The sequence below is a fragment of the Rattus norvegicus genome, chromosome 2 (assembly GCF_021556685.1).
Source record: "Rattus norvegicus strain SHRSP/BbbUtx chromosome 2, alternate assembly SHRSP_T2T, whole genome shotgun sequence".
Classification (NCBI taxonomy): domain Eukaryota; kingdom Metazoa; phylum Chordata; class Mammalia; order Rodentia; family Muridae; genus Rattus; species Rattus norvegicus.
This window is the reverse complement of record NC_141535.1, coordinates 189,449,814-189,476,676: the sequence shown is the minus strand read 5'-3', so window position 1 is coordinate 189,476,676 and position 26,863 is coordinate 189,449,814. Positions and strand designations below refer to the sequence as shown.

General features: G+C 43.0%; 1 protein-coding gene across 5 annotated transcripts in view; it reads right to left on the bottom strand.

The window, feature by feature from the left end:
* The window catches only part of Spag17 (sperm associated antigen 17), a 244,918-nt gene that overhangs the window by 111,695 nt on the left and 106,360 nt on the right, over positions 1–26,863 (bottom strand). For all 5 annotated transcript variants that reach the window (XR_015669308.1, XR_015669316.1, XR_015669314.1 and 2 more), the window contains 11 exon segments: positions 24,952–25,113; positions 22,935–23,007; positions 22,619–22,731; positions 19,411–19,548; positions 19,208–19,321; positions 18,219–18,369; positions 14,031–14,261; positions 13,736–13,954; positions 7,379–7,440; positions 6,611–6,724; positions 3,359–3,513 (listed from right to left, as the gene is read on the bottom strand). Coding sequence is in view for 2 of the 5 variants with exons in the window: in XM_087634617.1 (XP_087490743.1) it covers positions 3,359–3,513; positions 6,611–6,724; positions 7,379–7,440; positions 13,736–13,954; positions 14,031–14,261; positions 18,219–18,369; positions 19,208–19,321; positions 19,411–19,548; positions 22,619–22,731; positions 22,935–23,007; positions 24,952–25,113 (1,532 nt within the window). In the remaining 3 variants the exon portion in view is untranslated.

The window sequence follows — 26,863 nt, the reverse complement described above, 5'->3', positions numbered from 1 at the left end:
CTCTATATTCCCTTAAGTGTACAGTGAACTTTTCTATAGCAACTTACAGTGATCTTCTTTTATCACCTATCCATCCACCCCATGTCTCTTGATTGGATAATCTGATCCCTTTATATTTAGTATGACACACAGTTTCTAAAATAATATAAATAGTATTACGTTGTAAAAGGCATATACTAAGGAGGAGCTAAGAAAATTCCATATACCAAAAGAAAGGATTAATACTAAAACAGAAACATATTTGTAGAATTAAACAGTAAGAATGAAACCACATCATGGAAATAAAAGCATATAGATTGTCACAATTGTTATTTTAGGCATCTTTTTTTTCTTCTCAGGAATTCCTTACCCATTTGTGTTGTAATGGGTTTTGAACTGTTCTGCTTAGTAGAACTGTAACTGTTGCTTTGTACTCTTTGTGTTTATTATAGATTTTACTTTCTGGTTAATATCAAGTTCATTCAAAACTTCTTTCATGTGCAACAATGTATTTTAAGCTGAAAAACTTTACTTTAATCACATATAAAACTATTTCCTTTTCCATTTGTCCTCATTATGTTACTGATATCACTATGTATTTTTATAGAATTTGACCATTAATGAGTTTTTTTAAGTATAGTTATTATTAATGCATTTCTCTCTTAACATTTTGAATCAAAGTATTGCTAGTAGGTAGATCAGGCTTCCTAGGAGCTCAAAGCATTCTTCCTGACTCAGCCTCTCAAGGACTGGGATCACAAGGGTAATCCTACTCTGCACTGGCTTTTAAAATCCAATTTAAAATTCATAAAAGTAAAATAGAAAAGTTATGGGTGCTTAAACATCTTTCTAGGTATAGTTGTTTTTATTATCAAGTTGTCATCCACAAACTCTTTCAAAAAACAAAATGTGGAAATCAACAGGGAAAATACACCTCCCAGTTAGCTTCTGAGAATTCTATAACTTGCATATCAAAGGCAAATAAGAACATTTAGAGAGAAAACAACTAAGTTGCTCACTTCAAAGGTATGGATAACCTAAGAAGTAGAATGGCAAAGAAAAGAGATATAATGCAGAGTTCTCTTGAGGAATGAGCGTCTTTTTCAACACCAAAAGAGCTACTGGTAAAATTCAGCAGGTTCACTGTTTAAAAAAAATATGAATATGTACATTGCAGAAAGATACATTTTTAACTGATAAGGGATATTTAAAAAAATCCTTAAGCATTGAATCCTTAAAATATTTCCTCTAGCTCTCACAGCAATATGAGAATACTCTCCAAGAGTTACACTGGGCGTTCAGTAGTCAAGTGGTATCAGGAAGAAAATGAAACATAAATATTGTCGCTGAGAAACAAAGAATGGGGAGTGAGGGAAGACTCCGCTGGTGGTGGAAGGCCTGGGCTGACGGACTCAGCTTCTATCCAGGCCCAGATCCAGGGCTTTGAGTCAATCCACGACAACATCCACTCCATGTATGTTGCTGGAGTGCATGATGGAACCAGTCCTGCAGAACAAGAGCTTCAGGCTCTCCATGCCTGACTCTGAGAAACAGTAAGATATCAGAAGAGAGTCTCAGCAGTGGTCCAGTATTGATAGTATGGCAGAAGCCAGAGGTCTTGAACCAGACCTCTCACTGCAAAGAGCATTTACGTGTAAAGCTGTCACACACACACACACACACACACACACACACACACACACGTGTGACATAATGCAGATTTCAATGCCACCATGATGAACGAGTATGTGAGGAAGATGTGGGAAAGACGGGAACAGAATGGTGAACATGGACGGAGCTACAAATGTGATGGCTGTGGCAGGTATGAGAGAAGGCAGGAACACGTTGCACAGTAGGGTCAGCAGGGTGGTGTGCAGCAGTGCGGAGCTTAAGCAGACTCAGTCCCTGAATGAGCTGCACAGCCTCAGGGTCACCCTCCTAGTGAGCAATGACAGGATGTCTAAGATGAAGAATGGTTCATTTCCTGGATTGGACCTCCTCAAAAGACCTCCATGGTTCATACTTCTTGTGGAGGCCATGCTGGTATCAGTGGTTTGCACTGCTGCCCCAGGCTGTGATGAAGCTGGAGGGTTATGTGGATGCCTGTGGTCTGGACTGCTGCAGAGGCTGTGTTTGGGACCATGGTGTACTACAGCCTTGACCTTCTGAGTGGCTGCTGTGGCCACCAGAGAGCAAGCAGAGGTCCTTGGCGTGTGGTACTGATGTAGGTGTTCATATCCATGTTGTTGCCAGAAACTATGAACAAGCCCAGGATCTTGTTGACTGAAAAGGGTAGGGAAGCTACTTTTGCAATGGTATGGGTGATCTCAGATGCACAGTTGAGAGAGAAGAACCCCTATCCCACCCAAAATAACAGCCTAAAAAAGGAAGCCACCAAAGAGGACTCTAACTATTGTGATAAGGATGCTGAATGTAGCCAATAGATGGCTTCTGACCAGGGCTGTGGGTGGAGAAGGACTCAGTTTACTTTAGGGGGCCAACCACTAGAAGCTTGACCATGTTCCAGTAGGTATATGGATAACATAAATTAGACTTGCTTATTTTTCCCTTTCTTCTTTCTTTTTTTGGGGGGGAGGTGTGATTGGGTTGCATGTTGAGAAATTCCCAAATAATCAATAAAATATTATATTAGAAAAAAAGACCCAAAGAGCATTACAGACTAATAGTTCAAATACACCTACTATACACCTTAAGTAAATCATCTTATAGCCTTCACATGACTGTATTTATGGCCCTCTGCTCCCTGAGTTATTTCTCAGGTTCACTGCATTTGCCCTTTCGTATTCCTGATGGTTATACTATAGCCATATATACAGTAGATATCAAGTATGCATTACACAGTATTGAAATAACAAGAGGCAGAAGCTATTAGTAATGAGAGAGCTGTGCTCTAAGGGAACAAATAAATGAAAGGCAGAACCAAAAAAAAAAAAAACCCAAAAATAACCACGGAGAATTAAAAAGACTCAGTGGCTCCTAGACCTCCTGGGAACTTGACTACTTATTTTGATAGTCTTCAGTTGCCCTACCCTGGAATATTTTTCAGATTCACTAGAGTTAACAAATGTCAGTGAGCCAAGAATTTAGTAGCTGCCTCATCAGTGTCACAGACTCAATCTTACTATAGTTTAAATGAACAGAAACTACTTTAGTAGCATCTCTATGAGAGTCGTTACAGGCAAGAGTGACACTCACTCCTTATGCTACAATGTCAATACATAGGCACAGTGTACAACCACAGCACACAGTACATACTAATTTAGGGAACCCAGCTGAATCTATGACACATTATAAATGCTTTCACTGAGTTGAGCCAAAAAGACCAGACTGAGGGACCAACACCTAAGTGGCGAGTCACCTGAATCCAACGTTGGAATGAAGAGCAATATTCCAATATTCACAATGCAGACGGTGTAGATTCATTGGGTTATGAAAGACGAGAAGTAAGGAATTGTCCTGCGTGTGGTAGTACGAGTCAACACATCGGTACTGCTGATGAGCCTCCTGAAGAACCTGAAGATAGAATAATTTTATCGCTCCGTTGTTCTACCCCCAGGGGAAGAGGCGCTTACTAGAGCAGCATTCCTGACCCTGCTTTTCCCCTCTCATTGCCACATCATTGGTCAACTTTGATTTTCCAGTGGATTCTTTTCTAACTACTAGAAAATGAGAACTTAAGTAGAGTCGGCCTCAGGGGTGGAGACACTTGCTAAGTACTCTCCACGAGTGTTAGTAGATAACAATCAGCTAGTTCTTTAAGTTTTCTTTGCCTCCATATGCGTCGATTCAGTTTTAGCATTATTAAATATTGCAGATAAAATGGACATCATATACTAGGATGAGCATGACCTGCTCCAAGTTCATAACTGATACCCAACCCCCTAGTTAATAATATTTGAGGCTTTGGGGGGAAGTTATGAGGGTGGGGATCCCACCCTAGGATTTGTGTTCTCATCATCTGGGGCATTGGAGAGCTCTCTCTCTTCTCCCTTTCTCTGCCATGGATGACTCGGCAGAACAGGATCATGTGCAAGGCAGGAAGCAAATTCCATCAGAACCCAGCCAGACCAGGCCCTGGATTTTGTTAAGCTTATTTCTTAAGCTCTGACACTCTTCTACTATTTAAGCTGCCTAGCCTGAAGTATTTTGTTATGGCAGCCTATGTAGACAAAAGTAATAGATAACATTTTTTCCCCTGTTTCAAAATGTCAGGTCTCGTTTGCCAGCATAATAAGGGAGCTGCCAAGAAGAGGGTTTGTAGGTTCTGGTGCTGGAGTTCAAGCCAGCTGTCTTCCGGCTCTGATTTCTCTCTCTCACACACACACTGTGCCCTCCATATATACTGCATGGTTATAGTGAAATGACTTGAGTGGACTTTCTGATAGATGCATCGCTATGTGCCTTCTGCCTCTGGCTTGTTACGAAATAAAACACCCACAGCCTGCACTGTAGCAGCAGCCACCAGCAGAGGACACCAAGGCATAGCTGCTTGTCCTGTTTCCTTCTCAGTGTCAGTCAACAAGACGTAGCGTATCCACAGGAAAAGGAAATGGACAGCATCAGGGTTTGGTTTGTGTTTTCAATTTAATTTACCTTACCCAGCTTTGTGTACTCTGCCATGCGGATAATCTCAAGGAATTAGTTTCTTCAAGGAAAGAGTTGTTTCAGTGCTGCCTTTATTTCTATACTAGTAATAGATCAAAAATAATAAATTTATTTCCCAGTCTGGGCCCCTGTATGAGCCTCTTAAACATCTGTTTTCTGAGGAAATTAAAATACAATTGCCCTACAACCCATTTCTTACCTACCATTTTTGAGAGGCAAACTCCTCTGAGACACAAACCTAGGAAACAAATGTTTGTTTCCAGTGAACATGTACCCCTCCTTTTAGACAGCAGAAGCTCCGCCATCTTTGACTGTTAGGAAAGGTAAGATTTCCAGAGCCGTGACTGACTGGCTCTCAGCATTTGAAGTGTTTGCATTATCTTCCCTTTTTACTAACTGGTGTTTGCCCTTTACGTGTTTTTTTCTGGTCTCATGTAGTTCATGAAGAGTGAGCAGTGATGGTGCTGTAACTCAGTGAGATGTATTTGCCTGACAGAAGCAAGGGCCCTGGGTTGATCATTAGGACCACAAAGCAACACCTACCACCGCAGTGAGAAATGATCAGCAGAAAGAGAGTTAAGTGTCAGGCACTGTTCTGGGAACACACAAATGAATGGAAGGGACAAAACTTTCCTCTGCAATTGGATTAAGGTGTGCTACAGGTCATTCTGAGTGCTGATCAAGTGAGTGAAATATTTGAATTATAGAGAATGGACCAGAGTGAAAACCAAAGCAGTGTGATAATTAGGCAGGCCAACACAAGGTGATGGTGGTGGTAAATTAAAACAAGGGTCCTTAGAACTCAGGGTACCCTTGTCAGTCTTGTTTTACAAGGCGACTGTCCCCTGCTGCCGCAGAAAGGCAGGTGGCAACCCATAGAAGGTGAGCTAAGAGGATAAAGATCAGAGGACCCTTGCTCCTACTGAGGGAGAGGCACACTAGGGAGAAAACAGAAATTGTATAAATGTCTAAATCACAAACATGAGTCACAAGTGTGGGCCATATATTAATTCTAAATTTTACAGTTGTTACATTTGAAAAAGTGAGACAGGTAAAATCTACATTTGTTTCCTTCAATTTATGAAATGTTATTATTTCAACATATAGTGCATATAAAATTATGAAGAAGTTATGTCATTTCATGCTAAGTCTTTGAAACCTAGTGTGTTTGGTCCCTGTAGCTACATGTGGAGTGTCATATGACTCTGTCTTCTTTCTTGTTGAATTTCTCTTTTTTATACAGAGAACCATTTTTCTTTATCATTGATGAGGTTCAGAAGTTGTTAATTTTTTCCCCCATAACATGGCCCTGTAGGTTCTTCTGGCTTTAACAATATGGGGATATAAAATCTGATCAAAATGAGATTCAAATTAGAAAGATAAATCATCCCTAGTACAAGATTTGCAAACTCTAAAACGAGCATGTGTTCATTTCTGGATTTCTTACTGCTTCTTCTTAGGGCAGTTAAAAGCATGTTTGGATGGGGCACATTTCCTTTCTTGCTTGTTTTCTTCCTGTTTCTCACTTAGCAACAGACTTTTGGCCAAGGTATTTACAACTTAACAATTTCTATGTCGTAGGCTTATTCCTAGGAATGCACTTACTTACTGTATGTACCGGCCTTGGCCTAGCACACAGCACTAGCGCAGTGACAGCCAACTGCCACAGCTACCATTGACCAGTCCATTAAAACAGAAAGCACCAGGAAGCGCTGGGAGGTCTAAATAGAAGAGGATTTGGGGGAGGGGAGAGGGCATGGTGTTGTTTCCTAGTGAAGACATCCAGCAGTCTTTATGGAGGCCGAAGTTTTCCAGCCATTTGGGGGATTTCCTGGGAATGCATGGCTCAGTGTGGGAACAAACTCATTTTGTAGCTGAAGTCAATGTGAGCACTGAGTTGAGCGAGATCTGAGAGAGTGACCCAGAAGTGAACTGTTCCAAGTTACAGCTCACCTCTCCAGAACTAGCCCTGTGCCTCTCCTGGAGAATCACAGCCCATAAATACCTGAAGCAGGACTTTCGGCTGAAAATGTTCAGTAAAGCTCCAGTCCATTAAACTGCGCTGTTGTGTTTTTTTAATGTCCTCTATGTCGGCCTCCACCACCATCTTCTTGGGTTTCTTAGAAAAAAAAATGAAAGAAAGAAAGGAAGAAAGGAAGGAAGGAAGGAAGGAAGGAAGGATGAAAGAAAGAAAAAAGTCATGGGAACACACTTTCAGCTCTAATTTGTGTGAGTCCAAATGGAGCCCCATTAGACTCTGTGGACTCACCCCCATGCGCCCCATTTAATTGTGGGAATCTGCATATGTATAAAGCCATATGGCAACATTTTAGGAGGGCCCCTGCCAGAAAGAAGTACGCCTTTGACTCTTTTTTTTTTTTCAAATGTGCAACATAACCTAAATATTTTTATTGTTAGGTTATACTCTTCGGAGTCCTGTTAGCAATTATAGGCAGGTTTTCTGAACTCACTTCAAGACAGTGCTAGTTCTACATGGGCTGTATGGCCAGCAGGTGTTTGTGAGGTTGCCAAGCCACACTGTCTAGAGAGGGCAGGGAGCTGGGAAGTTTTACTTCAGTTAGGGAGGCTAGCACATTTAACCCCTTTCACTCCAGATGGACTGGGAATGGGTGTCTAAATAGCCCCCTCCCCTGCATCAATGTTTTCTTTTACAATCTCGCTAGCTCTCAGCGCTCGCGCTCGCTCTCTCTGGTCAGGGTTTTCTCAGATCATCTTACTCGTCATCTACACTTTAAGGAAAATAATTCCTTACCTTTTCAAGAGAATCATCCTTTGTGGCTGCTCCACCTTTGATCTCAGTGTCCATGATCTGCTCTGTAAATCAAAGACAGCAACATGCAGTTGTGTTTGGGCTTTGTTCTTGCCTCTGGCCGGCGCTGTGTTTCTATGGTTGGCCGTATGATCTATGTTTCTGTGCTGAAAAGGTAATTCCTGAGAGGCAGGTTGCGTGCCTCCAAAAAGGTGTTTGTGTCGATAATTCTAAGTCAGTGCCTACCTAGAATTTATCCTGGAGTCTTTGAAAAGAACCTGGCTTCTAATCTGGGGTGCACTAAATCATGCAGCCATTCTTCCTCCAGGCTACATATTGTTCACTTCTTGTAGTGGAACCTTTGCCTTCATGAACTGCAAACATTTACTGGCTAAGCTAGACCACCGATTCACGGCTTTCATTCACCTCCCCCTGGTGATCTTCACAAAGTCTTTTCAGATCCCTGTGAGCCTTGCCTGGTAGATGACAGAAGAGTAAACAGGAGAACTATCAATGAATTCACCTGTTAGAGTGACAGCATCCTACCATTCTGTTGAGATCTTCTGACCACACGTCATTAACGAACTATTAAACGAACCTGTGCACATCGACAGGCAGAGTTTACCGGGCATCAGTTAAATGAACAAATGAGTGGACACTTGGATTCCAATGTACCCTGCTGGGAGTGAAGCATATGAGCTACCCCATGAACAAGAGCAAGAGCACCCTTGTCTAGGAAGCAGCAGCCATCTGAATAGATGAGAAAGGAGCAGGTCCATGCCAGTGCTTTTCACCTCGTGAAGAACACCAGGATTAATGAGAACGCTGAAGAAATACTGCTGTCATAACACCCCCCCCCCCCACACACACACACACATCTGAAGAAGCAAATGGAGTATACTGGAGAGAGGAAGTCTTGCGGGAGCATGCTTCGGTGGTGCTGAGTGGCTGAGCCGACCTGGCTCCGTATCGGCTTGAGAATAATTGCAAATTTCATGTCACAAAGATGCGTGCAAAACACTGCAGCCTCCCTCTGCCAACAGGTTCCTCCCAGTCAGTCGCCAGCCCTTGTTTATCCCATTTCAGATTGACTGGCCAGCTCGCTGTGTGTGGGCAGCTCCACATTTGGCTTTCCCTCTGTCCGCCACATTTTCCTGTGAGCTAGTCACCTGTTTCACGCTCTGGCCACCTTCCTGAGAACCTCTGTCTTTTGCTATGCTTCATTGTAAATCTTAGCGTTGATGGGGTGGGAACCTATTTGCCCCTCTGCTTCAAATCACTATTGCCGGAGAGCAAGACTGTGCCCTTAATGCACACTATGTGGCTGGTACCTGGTGGGCATTCAGTGCTGTTTTTTTCCTTCTGATCGAATGCGGTGAATGTATGTGACATATAGAACTAGAAGGGATAGCGGAATCATATAGAAAACAGAAATGTGAAAGCAAATCTATATGCCAGGCTGATCTGAATGTGAGCATTAGATGTGCATTTTCATTTTGTTGCAAAGAGACCCACACATGGGATTCTAGAGTGGTAAGTACTGACGCCCACCAAGGAAGGACACGCTAATTCTTTTCTCTCGCGGGAGCACATTTATGTGCATCTTAAGTCCTAGTTTCCTCTTGTCCCTTGGTTGCTGCAGGTGACAGAATGAATATTCCATCTTGACTTAGCGGAAGATGTTAAAGCCAATTTAGTTCAGCATTTGCATAAACATCCACGGAAGACAGAACTCAGGCCAAGTATGATTCTAAGTAGACCATGATGTCCCCTGTGTCCTTGTAACAATTGATACGAAATCTGTAGAATAAAAATTCTTCTACCCGATGGCCTGCCAGATTTCCGGGAGACTTGATATTCCCTCCTGGGTCTAAAGATCCAGGAACAAAACCAACTGTTTAGAAAGTATGTTCAAAACTTATACACCAGTGATTTTGTCAAAGGAAAGAACATTTTAATACTAAGCTGAACTCTTGATTTCACAGTGGAATAAAAGCCATTGATTTCTCTCTGTCTGATTCCTGATTTCAACCACATAATCCTTTGACAGTGTGAGTCAGTAGTCTTTGACACATCTGGAAATGGATGCTTTCCCGTCCCTTTGAAAAACAGCTTTCCTAATCTGTTTTACTTTAGAGATAACAAGATCCCTCTGCAAAGCGCTCACTTTATTAAAAAAACACCCAACAAGCATAAAGGGCACATCTAAACCTACAGCCTCATGGTTATCAACTCTCAGGTTTTTCATAAATATCCAGTGGGCCCTGTCAAGTTCAAAAACAGTCTCAGATGGAAACCCAGGGTTTGGTTAGGAGAAGCACAAGTAATTCAGCCCTTCATGTCCAGAAACAGTCGTGTCAATGCACGTGATGCCAGAGTGGTTGTGCGGGGAGACACTGACATGATTTCTGCTTCATTGAAATGGAATTAGAGTGGTTGCTTTTGAAGTATGAACTAGAGTTAGGAGGAAAATGGAAGCTCAAGCAACATAATCCTCCTCTTAGGGGAACAGTCACAGAGATACGAGGTCGGCTGTCCGCTCTGCTCAGACCTAAGGGCTCCTCAGTGCAAGTCTGAATTCTCTATGAACCTTGTAGGGCTAGGGATCCCTCCTCTATGTACATCTATGTTCTATGTACATCCATCTGCCTTTCAGCCTGAGGATGGATAGTGGTAGAGTCATTCATTCACTCTCCATGGACTCCACCACATCATGTGAGTGGTTTGACCACAAGGTGGCAAAAGTTGCCTGAGGAAAGAAAGCTCTATTGGAGAGCTGCCTGCAGAAAAACAAAACAGAGCTAAACAAACGCAATTGTCTTCCCATTCTGCGTGCGTGGGTGGTGGGTGGGTGGGCGCTTGTGTGGGTGCGTGGGTGAGTGCTTGCGTGGGTGCGTGGGTGAGTGTTTGCGTGGGTGCGTGGGTGGGTGCTTGCGTGGGTGCGTGCATGCGCGCATATTTGTGTGTGTGTGTGTGTGTGTGTGTGTGCGCGCGCGCGTGTCGTGCATGCGTGCGTGCGCGTGTGTTGTGAGCTAGGCTGTCAGGTAAGCATACTTAGGACATAAAAAGGAGTCTACTGTTGGGAAGGAAGAAAAAGGCAGCAAAACCAGGATAAAGGATAAGAATCAGCAAGACAAACAAATTCGGGACATGGCCAAACTATTAGGTAGCATCATGAGGAATTTCTGAGGTGAGGTAGAGGTGCTGTCCTGTTTCCTATCTGTATGTGGTGGAACTAGCCATTTAAACCTATTTGCTTTGGCTTTCTTCTCTGTAGAACTGAGGTGATAGTGTCTTGCTTATAGGTTCAGGGTTTCTATAAAGCAGTAACAGACGGAAGATCCGTGCCAAGGCATGGTGCTTAGGATACAGCAGAGCGATATTAAATCAGCACCAACTTCTCTGTCTTCTCTCCCTTGAATACTTACTCTCTGACAGCTAGTGAGCCACCTTTGAAAATTTTACTCCCTTCTGACCTTTTCTTCTCCTCTCATCCAGATAAGGAAGATGCCAAGATGACCATAGTCAATACCCACTTAACTCCTATAGTTTTGGGGAGCTTACAGGTTACTTCAACATGCCTTTGACTATCATGAACTGCCACACACGCCCACAGGAAAGAGCCCACAGCATGACTGTTTCATACAACAAACATAAAGAAAAGTCCCAGTGGCTCTTTCCTGCATACACTCTTAATAAATTCTGGTAAGCTCTCCAGTTGTAATTTGAGTGTGCAGGGAACTGTTTGAGTTTCCACATATAAAATAGTTACAAATAGTGATATGTTGTTCTTTTCCTCCTAAAGCCACACTTTTACCTTACTTTCTGTTGATGAGTTGGCTGGGCTTCTGGGATTTACCTCCCTGATCTTAGAAGAAGAGGGATCCTATTTTTTCACTGTAGCATATAATGTTTATTGTCCTAAGAAAAATGTTAATAAAATCGATGCGCTTTCCTACTATTACCTGTTTGCTACCATTGGTTACCATAGGAATTTAAATTTTTTTATAATTATGATCTAGAAACCGATCTGTTTTCATCACTAATAATTAATAAATCTAATTTTTGCAGTGTATGTATTTTCCTCCTGATCTCAAAATGTAATTTTGTTGGGAGATACTATTATTGTTTGGTGTCTTCTCGATAGACTTTCTCATATTTTACCGCAGAATTTTGTATTTATGCTCATGACTGAGTTTGTTTCTTTTCTGACCACCTTGGTAAAATTTATTATGATTATGCTTATCTTCCTAAATTACCAAGGGAGGATATTGTACCTTCTATTTTATGGAATAATTGTTGTTGGGATTACAGTGATCTGGGTTTTTGAGGGTTTGGTATTAGTTACCAATGGCATACCACCTCCAGGCTGGTTACGCCCTACTTAGGGTGGTTTTTGGAACAACCAAATAGTTTACTTACAAGACTCTTTAGGTTTCTTCTTTTGATCATTTTTGGTAAATTTCAAAATTTCAGAAATTTGCCCATTTCATTCTCAAATTTAGTAGAATAAAATGATTTGCCTCCTCTTTCTGTTACCGTGGCAATGGGGATTGAACCTGGAGCCTTGGGGATACCAGGCAAGGGCTCCACCACTGACTTTATCTCCTGCACTCTTTTCAGTTTTAATGTCAGGTGTCCCTAAGAACCTACACTTGGAGAAGGAGTTCCGATGGTTAGATAAAGCCAGCATTCCTCAGGAACTTGTGAAACAGTTACCTCCTGTCTGTGTGCCAAAAGAAGCCATTCCCCTCTTGCAGAAGAGACATAGGGCTCTCCACTGACATACCTGTAGTTCATATCAAAGCCCATGGTGATCCCCACGCTCCTTCAGTCCCCATTCACAAGGACCAGTTACACATCCAAAGTCCCTTCATCTTCTCACCTCCCCCTTTACCATAAACTCCCAGGCCTTCTCCAGCTCACCAGCTCCCTTCTTCCCAGTTCTTCATCTTCCTTATACCCTGTATGGTTGTTTTCATGCTCTGCTTCTCTACCACTGGCCAGATCCAGTCTGTTCCTTTTTCTCTCTGCTCTGGACTTTTCCTGATGCTTCTGAATTCTCAATCTCCCTCTCCCTCTCTCCCTCTCTCTCTTCCTATCCTTCCCCCCTCCCTTCCCCTCCCCCTCTCTTCCCCTTCTCTCTCATACATAATCAAAAATAAAACTCCTCTGCAATAATGGACCAGCCACCTTGGTGGTTCTTTACACATAGCTAAATAACTCAAGGTAGAAGTTTAACTGGTTAACTTTTTAACTTTCAGGTTCTTTTTGGAATTCATTAATTCAAAGCTGTCAGCGTCCGGACATGATCTTCTTCAGCTGCATTCTACACATTTTTTACACTCAGTGTTTTCACTTTTACTCAGTTTGAAATAGGTCCTAATTTCTGTTGTTACTTATGCCTTAACCCAGGTGTGATAGGTACATGTATTTCCTAATTTCAGTCATGTGATACTTTATCATTCTTATAACTAATATCTACTGTGTCGCTGTATTGTGAGAATATATATTCAGTGTAATTTCAGTCTTGTAAATTTGCTGCAGTTTGTTGCAAAGCCCAATAGAAAGTCAGTAGTTTATAAACAACAAAGTTATGACCTTCAACAAGCTATGGTTGTGGAGGCCTTACTGGGCATCTAAGTGATTACAGAAAGTACAAGGCATAATGGCGTAAGGGACGTATAGCTCAGTTATGACATCTCTGGGATACAGAACAGAATGTGGGGAAAACGGACAAAGTGCCAAGAGGTTTTAGGGAAAGGAGTGTGGTACCAAGGCGTGTGAAGCAGGCCACCTCTCCTCTGAAGGTAGTAGGGCCTGCTGAGAATGACGTGCAGGGAATGAAGGAGCCGTGTCTCAGCCAGGCTTCTGACAGCAGTGTTGTAAGGCAGCGCAAACACATTTAATCCAGAGCCTTTTTGTACCTCTTAACATCATTCTTTACAGGGTTGTTCCTGAGGATAAGAGTAATGTCCTGAGCAAAAGGAAAGGCACGTGTATGGAGTTCTGGTCTATACTTGGCATTTCATTAGCTGTACTTTTTAAGCAATCATGAAGTACTGATGGTGAAAGTTGTAATTATGTTTCCTGTATCAATTAAGTTAATTTTAATTAATTTAAAAACTTAAATTAATTGACTAATTAATTATTGAGTTTTCTACGGGAAGAGTGAACTAAGAGGATTTCTTAAAAAATGGAATTGAAAAGGGAGGACTCAGTATGTTTTCTTTTCCAGTTACTTAAATATTGAACCTTTTCATCAGCTGAGAAGCACTTACATTACTTAAGTGATGCCTTTTGAGCTCGTCTCTTTATTTGTGTCTGAGCATAGCGGAGTCTTTGCCCATTTTCACTTACCCACAGACTCTGGTTGGGGACACATGGACCCAATGGTCTCTTTCTCTGTGAGCTGTCTATCACTAGAATACCGGGGTCTCGTGGAGTTGGAAGTAGACCCCATCACACTGTTAGCAGCAGGATGATCACAATTTGGGGAGTTTTCATCTCCTTGTGCATCTTGCTCAGCTTTGGCAAAATTCTGGTTCACGAATAGTGTTCTGTCTTTGTGTTCGGTTTCTAGTCAAGATGAAGAGCATTCATTAGACACAGTACCAGGATGGCTGCCCCTCCCCATCCCTTTCATGCAGCATACCTACTAATACTGGCTTGGCCTTCTGTATGCTCATCCTGTGGATGTACCGCTGTCTTATCAGCTTAGCGAACCTGGCAGGATTGTCCCAAGGAATGTTGACATTTTCAACATTTGTCTCACTGATCACCTCGGTGGGCTTGAGCCGTCCTGCCTCATCCACCTCTGAGAGCTTCAGGCTTTCAAAAGTAAATACCTTGAAGGCTCGTTCTACTTCATTCCAGCTCAGAACTTCTGTAAAAGAGCGGGACCCCTGCCTCAAGGAATGGCTCTTGTTAGTGCATGATGCAGGGCTGACACAGGGGCAACTGAGGGGTACCAGGGATTCATGTCATCATGGGTGCTGGCCTGATTTAAATACAGGCTTCAGAAGTCTTCAACAAATATCAAAGATCTGGGTACTAAGAAAATCACAATTAAGATATAAAGAGATCTAAGGCACACTCCCAAAACAGCTTCATAGCCTTAATCAGTGTTTGGTACCCATGTTCACATGCCCAAGCTTTACACGGTGCCATATTGGTTTAAATACCATATATATTTAAGATTTTATTGGCATATTGCCTTTTGGAATTTGTGTCTATTACAGGTTCCGATACTTAGAAGCTTTTCTTATTCATTCAGGTTCAGAAAAAGCCAAATGTAAGAACTGCCACTTTCCATGTTTGCATTTTAACGTTTCTCAGTTGTGTCTATTCAACTGTGTTCTGCATACAGCCACTAGGCTATCGGTGACAGCCTGGCTTTGCCACAAGGTGCCTAGGATTCAAAGAAGAAAATGGAAAGTTTAGTTCTTAAACTTTCAAAGTTCAAAACAGAGGTTTGAGAGGTAGAGACTGGCAAAAGCGACTCAATGAGATTACAGTAAAATAACAGTCAAATAGATTGTTCTGGAATAATGAGTCCTAGATTATCTTCATCCTCTGTAGGCCCCTCCCAAGATGAATGGAACAACATGGAAAATAACATAGGGATCTAGAAGAGAGACAAGAAAAGGGCAAAGGAGTTACCGAGTAAACAGTTGTTGATCTGAGTATGGTGGTATACACCTACAATTCTAGTAGTTAGCAGCCTGAGGCAGGAGGATGAGCATGCATACCAGGCCAGCCTCAAATCAATCTCAAAACAGACAAACAAAAGTAATAATAAATAAATATGTTCCTGGGGTTGGGGATTTAGCTCAGTGGTAGAGCGCTTGCCTAGCAAGCACAAGGCCCTGGGTTCGGTCCGCAGCTCCGAAAAAAAAAGAACCAAAAAAAAAAAAAATAAATAAATATGTTCCTGAGTACCCATTGGGTACTAGCAACTTCAATGAAAGCTGGTGAGTAAAGCCATGGGCTCCTAGCTGTCATACAACATCCTTATCGTAGCCAAAGAGAGACAAATGCACATGACATCAGATGATGATGAAGAAGGTATGGGAGTGGAAAGGCTGTGTGCTCTTACAGTACACAGGAGCCCGGGGCGGGGGCGGGGCGGGGAGCTCAGATAAGGAGACAAAAACAAGGAAGGAGAATGAACATGCAAAAGAGGCTTGGAACTTGGCAAGGACAGAGTTCTGGAGACTTGTGTGTGACTGACATTTCAAGGAAGCAGTAAGACCATTGTAGACACAGGAGAACAGGCCAATGAAAGACTGGCAGGGAAGGGACTTCTCAGTGCGTGGTAGATAGCGTTGAGTTTTTTAAACAGGTGAATATCAGAAGCTTTGGATTAAAGAAGATGCATGACCTGATGAACATCCCAGGATGTTCTGGTCCTTCCATGAATAAAAGATTCACAAATGAGAAAGTGAAAGCACAGAATGTAGCCAGAAAGCCATTGAAATAGCCCAGGGCGACGTGATGGAGCAGCCTGGTTGGTGGGTGTGGGATGTAAGTAAAAATGAAACAGGGTGACTGCAGGGTTTAGTCTGCAGTACAGAATCCTAAGAGTACACTAAGATGAGATGGGATTCTAGATTTGTGTGAGTGTGAGTGTGTGTGTGTGTGTGTGTGTGTGTGTGTGTGTGTAAAAGTTCTGCTGATTTTTGTGTGCTCAGATTTTTTTTCTGATGACTTTAATACCTTACATTCATTAGAAATATTAATTTATAATTTCCCTTTATTTTAAAAAAAGGTTTTGAGACTTTCATGCATACATGCATGCATGCAAATATATTTTGATCATGCTCACCATCCTGTTCCTCTTTTTAACTTCCTGTCATCCCTCAGCATCCTCCTCAATCATGTAATGTCACCCCCGTCCTGGTCTCCTTCCTCTTATGGGAAAGGTTAGCTTGAGTGTACCCATTCTTTAGTGATATGCTGACAAGGGACTATCTGTCATCCCTCCATCCCCAGGACTAGGGTCAGTTATGGCACCAAGAAGGCAAATGGACTTCATATGACATTTGCCCTCCCTTCAGTTCAGTAGCATAAGGAAAGGATCCTTGTGAGAGCACCCAGGGGACAGGATTTCAGTTGTGGGTCTACACTACTATTACAGCCCTACAATAAATAATTCAGCTTTCCATGATTTCAGATTTTTTATGAGATGGAAATATAGTTGAACTAGGTAAATCTCAATGTTCATCTGAACCAGGATATATTATGATTCTATAAGATATCTTCATATTTCAACTCATGTAGCTGGCAGTGCAGCTCACTGGTAGGGAACCTGTCTAACATATGGCCAACCATCGATTCAATAGTTAATACTAAAAAAAAAAAAAGAAAGACATTAAATTTTTGGGTATAAATACTGCTTTCAGAATTCCATCTCAGGATAGCATTGGACAGGGATTTTTTTGTTGCTCCTCTGCCCCCAGACCACACCTTCTTTCCTTCCTTCTCACCCTCCTGTACAGGGGTGATCCAGCAAAATGCTTACAATCCACAAGATAGACACTCCAGTCAAATTCTGTGACCCAGACCTTCTATTTCTTTTCTTTAACCCAGAAAAAAAAGGAGTAATTGTGGAGTGACTCAGGATACAGAGAAGAAAACAATTGGTAGTATGTTATTTCTCAGTGCAGATGGGGTCATGGCCGAGACGCGAGGTTGTTCTGAAGAACTTGCTTTGTAAACAGATGAGGGGCATTCTTGATTGTCGGTTAGGAAAGCTCTTAAAAGGCTTTGGGAGGCAAAGACATGCAGAGAGAATTGAACATGTCACTTCTATAAAGGACACGGATAGAGAGGTTTGTATTTAAAATCACCTCTCGTGGTCTCTTGTGCTCTCTCACCCCAGTGACACTGCAACTAGTGGGAAAGCCCCAGGGTAGCCATGTGATTGGATTAACAGAGAGATGGTCCAGACTTCAACATCTTCTGTCGAATGTCGAGTAGAAACACAGCTCCCACCGAAGTGGCAGAGATCTGCTTCACACACTTTTTCCTTTGTGCTCCTTGGGATGGGGTGCAGATACAAGTTGCCTGGAGACTGCCCAGTCTACTACACAGAACCATTCAGTGACTGCATTCTACACTCGAATGTAGTGCATTTTATCAGCACAGCTCGACTGACATGTATAAATGTCGTGTCCGATCTATTGAGTCAGGCGAGGTACATGAAAGGTATTTCAAGTTTCCTTTGAGTACAGTTCTAGAAGTCAAAAGTGACCTGTGTTGCCTGAAACTGGTCCACGAGACTCCAGACTAACAATTGCTTAGTTCAGGCAGTCACCTGCTCAGGCCTTCTCTTCTCCCTCCTCAGCTAATGCCACTGTGCTGTATGGTTTGTGTGGATTTCACCAATGATAAAGGGTCCGTTCTTTGGTGAAGCCTATCTATCTGTATTGATTTCTGTCTGTCTGTCCATCTGACTGTCTGTCTGACTGTCTGTTCTTCTGGGGAGGGACTGTGGTAACTTGAGACAAGAGGTTCTTGTTCAGTTTTATATTTTTACAGATACATGAACCATTGCTCCTGGTAAGTAGGACGGATTGCATCATCTCTAATGACACTGGTGGTTGGGGGAGGGGGGGCTGTGTGGTTCAAGGGTTTACAAAAACACAGTGGAAAGAAAATCCACCACATCAAAGTGCACAATGTTACATTCGTGAGCTTCCACATGGCATTGGTTGGAATATCATGGCCAGAGGCCGAGGCCTCTGGAAGGCCTTTCGGGGATCAAAATGCTTTTTGGGAATAAGGGTGCAACTTAAGGGCTATTAATTGAATTGGGTATAAGCCAAAGCACGGTACTCACCGTTGGTACAGAAATGCATCAGTTCATGAATGGTGGCAAGCCGTTTAGTACTGTTCCACGGAGGCGGCAGAGGGAACTGAAGGAATTCCCACAGTGGCAGCTTGGATTGCATCTCCTCCTCAATTTGAACCGGGTCAAAATTCTTTTGGTCCTTACAAAAAAAAAAGAAAAAAAAAAGAAAGAAAAGAAAGAAAAAAGAAGAGAGAGAAAGCAGCATGACAGAAGACACTAACAAGAGCTGTCACATGCCTTTTGCATACGGAGAAGGCCAAGCGTGCTATCTTCACTCTCATCTGGAAACGGGAAATCAGGAGTAATTGAGGGCGGCAAATTCACATTTGTAATAAGGTCAAAGAAGATAGTTCTCATTTTTCCAGAAGTTCCTGCAGCACAGGCACAAGGGAGCCTCCATTCCTGGTGACAAGCTGCCTGTGTTTGAAGTGGATTTATCTGTCTTCTCTGAGATCCTTTGTTGGCCTCCACTAGTATTTCACAGCAGCAGATATTTAAGGGAAATGCCCATATTTTCTTCAAGATTCATTTATATTTATGTGTATATGTGTATGTCTGTGTGTGGATGCCCTTGGAGGCCTGAAGAGACTCCCAGGAGCTGGACTTACACCCAGTTCTGAGCTGCCTGACATGGGTTTAATAGATTTACCTTGGGTCCTCTGGACCAGCCGCAAGTACTCTTAACCGTTCAGTTAATTTTTCAGTACCTGACCACAAAGCTTTAATGCGCATGTAATGGTGGTGACGATCAAATCCGTAGTTAACTGGACCCCGGTGATTAGGCCAAATGCTTTTTGCTGACATACATTGCTCCTGTCCACTCCTGTTTCTGAGCCCACATCGTCAGCAGGTATTTATCCTATACACTAATTTCATTAGCATTGGTTGGCATATCATCCAATGAGATCTCCCCAACTAATGAATCACAAACACACCTACTTGCATCAGCTGTGGGAGGGAGGCGGCCTGGTTATTACCTTCAGCGCGTACTTCTTGTGGGCATACGTGTCGTGGTAGTTCAGCAGGAGAGGGCCTTTGGGTGGGGTTTTGCTTTCGCTCTCTCCTTCAGTTAAGAATATCTCGTGGAGATTCTGTTTAAATTAAAGCAACATCAATTGAATTGGATAACGCATACTTTGCTTCAAAGTACAAGGGCTCTTTGGCTCCCTCACGTTCGAACCTTCTTTTCCTTCTCGGTGAGGCAGAGGGAAGGCAGGATGGACACGATGTGAGCTGCGATTCTGTAGTCTAACCCATCTGCTCTGGGGGCTGGCTCCACCAAACTCGGCGGGGTGAGATCCTCTTCCGTTGCTATAACCTATTGAGAAAGGCCATGGGGAGGACGTGGCTTAGTACTCAGCTTTTTGCTGATGTGCATGCGTTCCCATTGCTCTTAGTGAAGAGGGGGCAGGCCCATGGAAACATTGGTGCTAATGGCAGCAAAAGGTCACTGATGCCAAAACTAAAGGAGAAAATGTTTGTGATCCACGCATTAGATGTAATTTTAGCAACTGCCTTAAAATAGATGACATAAAGCCAGGAATAATAGTAAAAGTTACAATATTGATTTTTTTTAATTCATTCTTTCTCATTAGACCTCATAATTTAAGCATCATTCCAGGTATTGTGGGGTATCTGCACACACATTCACTCCCCTGAGCCTCACAGCCATTACCTGGCACGTATAGTATTTTCTGCTTGGAAGAGGATAAAACATAGATGAGTGATTTACACGGTCAATCCCACCCCACACAGTTTGAACGAACTAAAGAATGGGGACTTCAGCCCAAACCCTCATTTGTCTTTTCAAATATAGAAAAATGTCAATGGTGAGATCAGTGTTAGATAATCGTTACCTTATGAGGGCAAATCGAGGTCTAGAAAGATTAAATGCCTTGTTCAAGTTTGCTTAGGGGGCAAGTAAAGGAAGCTGGAATATAACTAAAGACCTAACACGAACATCCAATAAACACTCTTTCTGACAGTGTATGTTTCTGCCTGACTGCTCAGAACTGGAGCACTGCAGGAATGTCGATCAGGGCAGAACACAGTTTGTGTTCTTCCAGGCAAGAAACAGTGAGATCTGGGAAGGCTGCTGTGGATCTCAACCTCCCATGTACCAAGATGCAGCTGGCACCTGTGAGGAGTTGGGACAGGGTAGTATCTGGCTTGGCTCTGAGTAACTGCCAAAAGTATGGAGGGGCTGGAAAAGAGGCCTTCCGTAGGAGGTCTAGGTGCAGGTTGTTATGATGCAGGCCTTCCCTCCACCCACCACACTCCCAAGGTGATCCTTGACAAAGAAGATGAACTTTGTTTGTCTAAACTGTTTTATTCACGGTGGATGTGAATGCACACGTCTTAGTCAGGGTGAGCCAGGAATTAAATATCTTTTGAAGGAAGGGATGCCTCGCAAGGGAAGCTCATTGGCTAAACACTCAGGCCCTATCTAGATACCTCATTAGCATGGAGAACTCTAAGTTCTATGCTGTGTGACTGGTTGTCATGGTCTCTTAGTGGGGTATTATCCTGGTCACATGCTCCAGGACAGGTAGAGTCTGGCCAGGAGCTGATTCTATCACGTTCTTAATTATGAGATTTCCTGGGGGTTTGAACCTGCTTTAACCTTACCAGTTCTTCTGTCCGGTGGCACCTGCCCCATAGGCCCCTTTGCCTTCAAATATTTGCATTGTTGTTGTAATTTTGTACTTTTCTACAAGGTTGATCACCTTTTGCAGTAGTGACATTCTGGACTGAATATTTGGAATTTTCAGGGGGTGCTAACCTACACACTGGAGTATTGCGTGGCATCCTCAGCCTCTGTGTGATGCAAGTGGCCTCCTTCCCATTGTCTGAACCAATTTCCTCCACTCACTGCAAAGTGCCCACAGGGAAGCATGCTAACTCCCTGTTGAGAATCACTGTTCTGGGAGGAAAGAGTCCTGTTTTCTTTACCATTGGAGACACTCAGTCTTTGAAACACTCACTACTGTTGCCACTTCTTACTTCTCAATTATTCCATGGATCCATTGGCATCCTAAAGTTAAAACTGCTCCATCTCTGAAAACCGGAGCTCGAACTTCTAGCCCTGCAAGTGGCATCCCATTACTTCAATACTTGGGTTTCCTTACCCTGAAACTGTCAGGTCTTTATTCATCTCTAGATATCTCCAGGGAGTCTGTCAGATGAGGGGTAAGGTGGGGCTCATCCACCATCCTTCCAGTTAACCGGAACTTGGGTGATCATGGAATAGTCACTGCTTTTGAGTTGATTTGAATGAAACAGGGGAGTCTATAGTAAATAAGGTCAGGAGACTACAAGACTCAGAGGTTTTAGAGACTTGAGCTTTTATGAATTCATGGACATGGAACCACTGGTATCACTAAAACCTTCTGGACGTAAAGGAAGCCATTAGTGTAACTGTCTAGAAAATCAAGTGTGTCTGTACACACAAAAAACACCAAAACAAAATCTAAAACAGACAAACAGACACTCCCAGCTCCCACATCAGGCAGCTCGCAAGAACCTGTGACTTCACTTCCAAGGGATGAAATTGCCTCTTCTGGCCTCCACTGGTCCCTTCACATAAATGATAAGCATCCATGCATGAAGGCATTCACACAAACATACATCTACAAACAAATATTTAAAGATTAAAGGCCATTAATAAGCTGATCCTCTGTCCAAGAGCTTTTCTTCTTTCATTAAAATAACCCTACTGTCTTGGTTTTCTTTCTGTCACTGTAATACAACACTGCTACTTGGAGAGCGGCAGGGTTCCTCTGGCTTTCAGGTTACGGTCCATCATGGAGGGAAGCCAAGGCAGGAACTTGGAGGCAGGAACCTGGAGGGGATTCCTGAGGCTTACTGGCCTCATGGCTCACTTAGCTTGCTTTCTTCTTCAACTCAGAACGGCACTTCCCATAGTGGGCTGGGCCCTCCCACATCAATCATTAAACAAGAAAATGCTCTACATACATGCCCATGACCAATTTGACGGAGGCAACTTCTTAACTCAGGATCTTTCTTCCCAGGTGACTCTAGTTTGTGCCAAGCTGACAAAAATTAATCAGAACTTTCACACAAGGACAGTTTTAAGTGTATATTCTACCCAAGATTTGGGGAATGTTAAATGAATCATTCTAGAGCTCAGTGGGGGAGAGAGAGAGAGAGAGAGAGAGAGAGAGAGAGAGAGAGAGAGAGAGAGAGAGAGAGAGGAGACAGAAATTGGTGATTAAAGCAAATCTTACTTCTATCTGAAATATTCTGACTTAATAGGCTGCATCCCAGGTATTCCGAGTATAATTACAAAATCATCCTAAAGTTTGGAAGTGAAGAGAGAGAAAATAGTCAAGATTGCTGCCAGGGGAGAAGCCTCAATATCTACCCACCTGTTCCAGCATACAGTGCAGTATCAGGGGCACTGAAATAAATTCCTCTGGAATTGGATTCAGCAGGTCATTGTAATACCGCATGTCTACTTCAGTTGTGATGATAAAAGCCACTGTCAAATGCAGAAAGTGACATTGCCCAGTTAAGATGCATTCTCTATTTCATCCTGAAATTATGTCCGTAAGTTAGAACTGGGAGGCACAGGTCACTGTAGACACTGTAGGGGGAGGGGCTGCTGACCAGAGTACGGAAGAGGAGGAGGACAGTACTTAAGCCGTGAGGGGGTAATATCACAGCAGCTGATTTCACACGTGCCTGATGGGGGAGCATGTGATTCCTCATACTGTGCTTTCTTCTTTCCGGGGGCTGGAGCAGTTGATGGTGGAGGCTGAAAGAAAAATAATTAAAAAGAAGTGCTTTTATCAAATGTCCGAGATCCACCAGCAGGATCTTAGTAAGTGAGGGTGTGAAAAAAGCAAACGGCACCCAGAGCATGCCCCTGGTCTTGGTTTGAGCCATGACAGCATCCACACCTTGGGCTATCTTGTCTTCTCTTCTTCAGAATATTATTATGCACTCCTATCCCAACAGGTTTTCTACCAGGCAATTCATGCTTCTGACCCCGGCTCTCAGTCCTTCTGTTCTCTACTCAGGTGCTGTCTTAGTCACTCATGGTCTCTGTGGCTGTGATAAAGTACCGTGTGCAAAAGCATCTTGGGGAGGAAGGGTTAGTTTCTTCTTACACTCCATCAATGAGAGAAGTCAGGGCAAGAACTTCAGCAGACGCAATGGAGGGACACTGCTTACTGGCTTGCTCAGCTTGTCTTTCTATAGACCTCAGGACAACCTTCCCAGGAAAGGCATTGCCCAAAGTGGGATGGCTCCTTCGGCAAATATCATTAATGAAGAAAATGCCATCCAGACGTGCCTACAGGCCAGTTTAAAAGAGGCATTTTCTCAATTGAATCTTCCCTTCTGAGATGGTCATAGCTAATGCCAGATTGGCCAAAAGAAAACAATCTAACTAGGATATTTGACCTCCCATTATTTTATTAAGATTGACACATAAATACAACACTATGAAATAACCTTCCCTTTCTGTTTACTCCAAGATCTCACAGTAGCATTGATATCACAACCCTAAACATTTAATCTTTCAAAAGTTCCATAATCTTCAAAAATTTCAAGAACTTGAAAGTTTTGTCTCTTCAGAAACCCAGTGTCTCTTCACTGTAGGTTTCTGTAAAATCAACAACCAGTTAAATACTCTTTTGTCCCCAAAAGGGAAAAACCAAGGCACAGTCACAACTGAGTCAATGGCAAACCAGATCCTATCAATGCTAGAAGGTCAATGCCTGATGTCTGCAGTCACTCCTGATGCCCTGGGCTCCAAAGAACCAACCAGCAGTGCTCCTCCATGACTTTCGCTTCAGTTCCTCCCTTGAATATCTGCCCTGCCCTGCCCCGGTGATAGCATGTGACCCGAGAGTTCTAATATGAAATAAACCTTTCTTCCACAAGCTGCTTTTGGCCACAATGTTTTGTAACAGCAACAGAAAGCCTAACTAGGGTGGGCACCATTTTGATTATATCCACTGCTCTCATTCCTCTCATACCATATTGAAACCACTGACATTACACTCCACTTCAGGAAATGGGGCAGGAGACATGCCCTGTTACGTGGCCAGCATCTTGCTGAGCGCTAACACTGCAAACGCTAGGATTATTTTGTCAATATGCCCCTTGTCTTACATGCTGGCCACTGCAGCCTGAGCTGAAGGTGGCTCTTTTTGTACTTTCCCAGGTGAGAAGTGTCTCCGTCAGGGTTCCTATTGCTGTGACAGAACACCAGGACCAATAGGTTGTGGAGGAAAGGGTGTATTCAGCTCCTGCTTCCGTGTTTTAATTCATCACTGAAGAAAGTCAGGACAGGAACTCAAACAGGGAAGGAACCTGGAGGCAGGAGCTGATGCAGAGGCTGTGGAGGACTGTTGTTCACTAGCTGGCTCATTATGATTTGCTCAGTCTGTTTTCTTATAGAACCCAGGACAACCAGCCCAGGGATGGCACCACACACCCTCCTTCATCAATCACTAATTAAGTTGACATTAAACCATCCAGAATAAAGAGCCCCAACACATGGCTCTTACTGCTCTGGCTAACTTTTAGTTACTTCCTTGCTCCTACCCTTACTCCTCAACCCAACAGGCACGGGACACCACCACAGGTGGTTACCGTAGCCTTTTCTTCATAAGCTCTATAAATATGAAAATCAAGTCACCCACCCCATCCCCAGGATTACTATAGCTACACAGAGCCCTTGCCTACTAACCTCTGGAATCGGGATCGCTTCCAACATGGTCTTATCGCTAACCACTTGTGGGACATTGATGAGCTGCATGCTTTGCAGATAGTGATGATGCTGCCTCTTCCAGTCCAGGCTGTCGTACATCAAACAGGCGACATTTTCAAAGATCTCCGTGCCTAGGTCAAGCTGCAAGTGAAGGAACCAGTGTGAATTAATTCCCCATGGCTGTCATGCTATTAGATAGATAGAACATGCAAAACTTTCCTTAAAAGCTTCTACTTCTTTTACAGGAAATCAAATCCCCAGATCCCAAAGCACCAAATTCTAGTGTTGGTGAGGGAGTTTTTCTACACAAATTCTTCATGCCCTTCATGTTCGCCACAGAGATTCTGACGCTGTCCAGTACCTTAATGTTTAATGCTTTAGTGCAGAAAAGGCAACTCTTCATTAGCATCTACACTGTGCTTCGTGTGCTCAGTGTCTGAAATCCTAAAACCTGTTAGATCATTTTGATACTGTTGGCTGAAGCCAAGCAGGCAAGCAGTTGATGATTCCTTCAAGAGCTCAGATGAATGCACTGGATTACCTTACTTGGCTTTGTGTAATGTCTGAGTATGAAGGAGTATATCTGTGATCAAGTTTTCTTTTTTTCCTCCCTTCTTTCCTTTTACTGAGCTGGTTTTCACCTGTGGTACTGTTAGCAGGAAAACTTGAAGAAATCCAAGTTACTGCTTCTACTGAATTTGCAGTTTCTATGAGCTGGCAAACCAGTTACAGGTCTGCTATGGTTATTACTTAAGCTTTCATTTCCTGGAAAATTCTGGGATGGCTGTGCCTATCTGTAACAGAGAAGCACTAAGTAGGCCTATTCTACATCTGAGTTGAGGAGGTAAGGCAGAATGGAGAACTTCTGTGGGGCCAGTGACTCATAGGCTGGCAGACATCCAGAGAAAAGCTTGGCTCTGTCCATCATAGCACATCTGACTGTTGGCTTCACATGCTCTCATCAGGACCGGGGAGTTTTCAGTTAAACTTCAACCAGGTATCCTGTGCCTATCCATATGTTGGCATGGAAAGACAGTTTCCATTTTTATTCCTAAAGGAAATATAGTAAAGTTTCTGCCCAATGATCCATTAGCACAACCTATGCAATTCATTTTAAAAATTCATCAGCAAATGATATGCCAAATGCTGGCAAGTTATTTCAGCAGCCAGAGTTTATCTTGAGGTGTTTCAGATGTCTTACGTGAGCTCTTAGGTCATCTTGATTGGTGGTTACTTGATGTAAAGCTTTCATTACCTTAGTTCAGCAGACGTACAGGCTACTTGTTTGAGCCAGGGGGTGCAAATGGTTTCCTCTATGCAGGGAGGAAGAAAGACTCACATACCGTGGCTCTTAAAGCAGATATGATTGCATTAACAACTCATAGGTAAGAATGCACCACCATGGGCGTGGCCTGCTTCTATATGAAGCAGCCTTATTAGGTTAGGCTCAATAAGCAATCCTGAGTTTCAAATAGACGTAGACTTTCAATATTAAACCTAAATGGTCCTTTCTTCTGGAAATGGATTTTATCGCTAAGAGACAGGTCTAGGCTGTGCTTCCTGCAGTTGGGTACAAACCAAAGCTCTGGCATGAACCAGATGCAACTACCTACAAACAGATTGACAGAAAATTAAAGGGACCAGCGGGGCAACACCGCCTCTGGAAGAGCTGAATGTTTTCAAGGCCCAGTTAGACACCCTGAACATCAATCTACTTCTGAATTTAGGAGTGTTCTACTGTAACTCGCATTTCAAGTAATCCTTTTCCATGTAAAATAGTTTTCCTGAAGTTAATTACCGTGTAAAGTTTCTACTCCATATTTGCTAAAATATTAAATATGGCTCGTGTCTCTTTCGTTAAAGTGAATGAACTTGGCATCAAACTAGCATG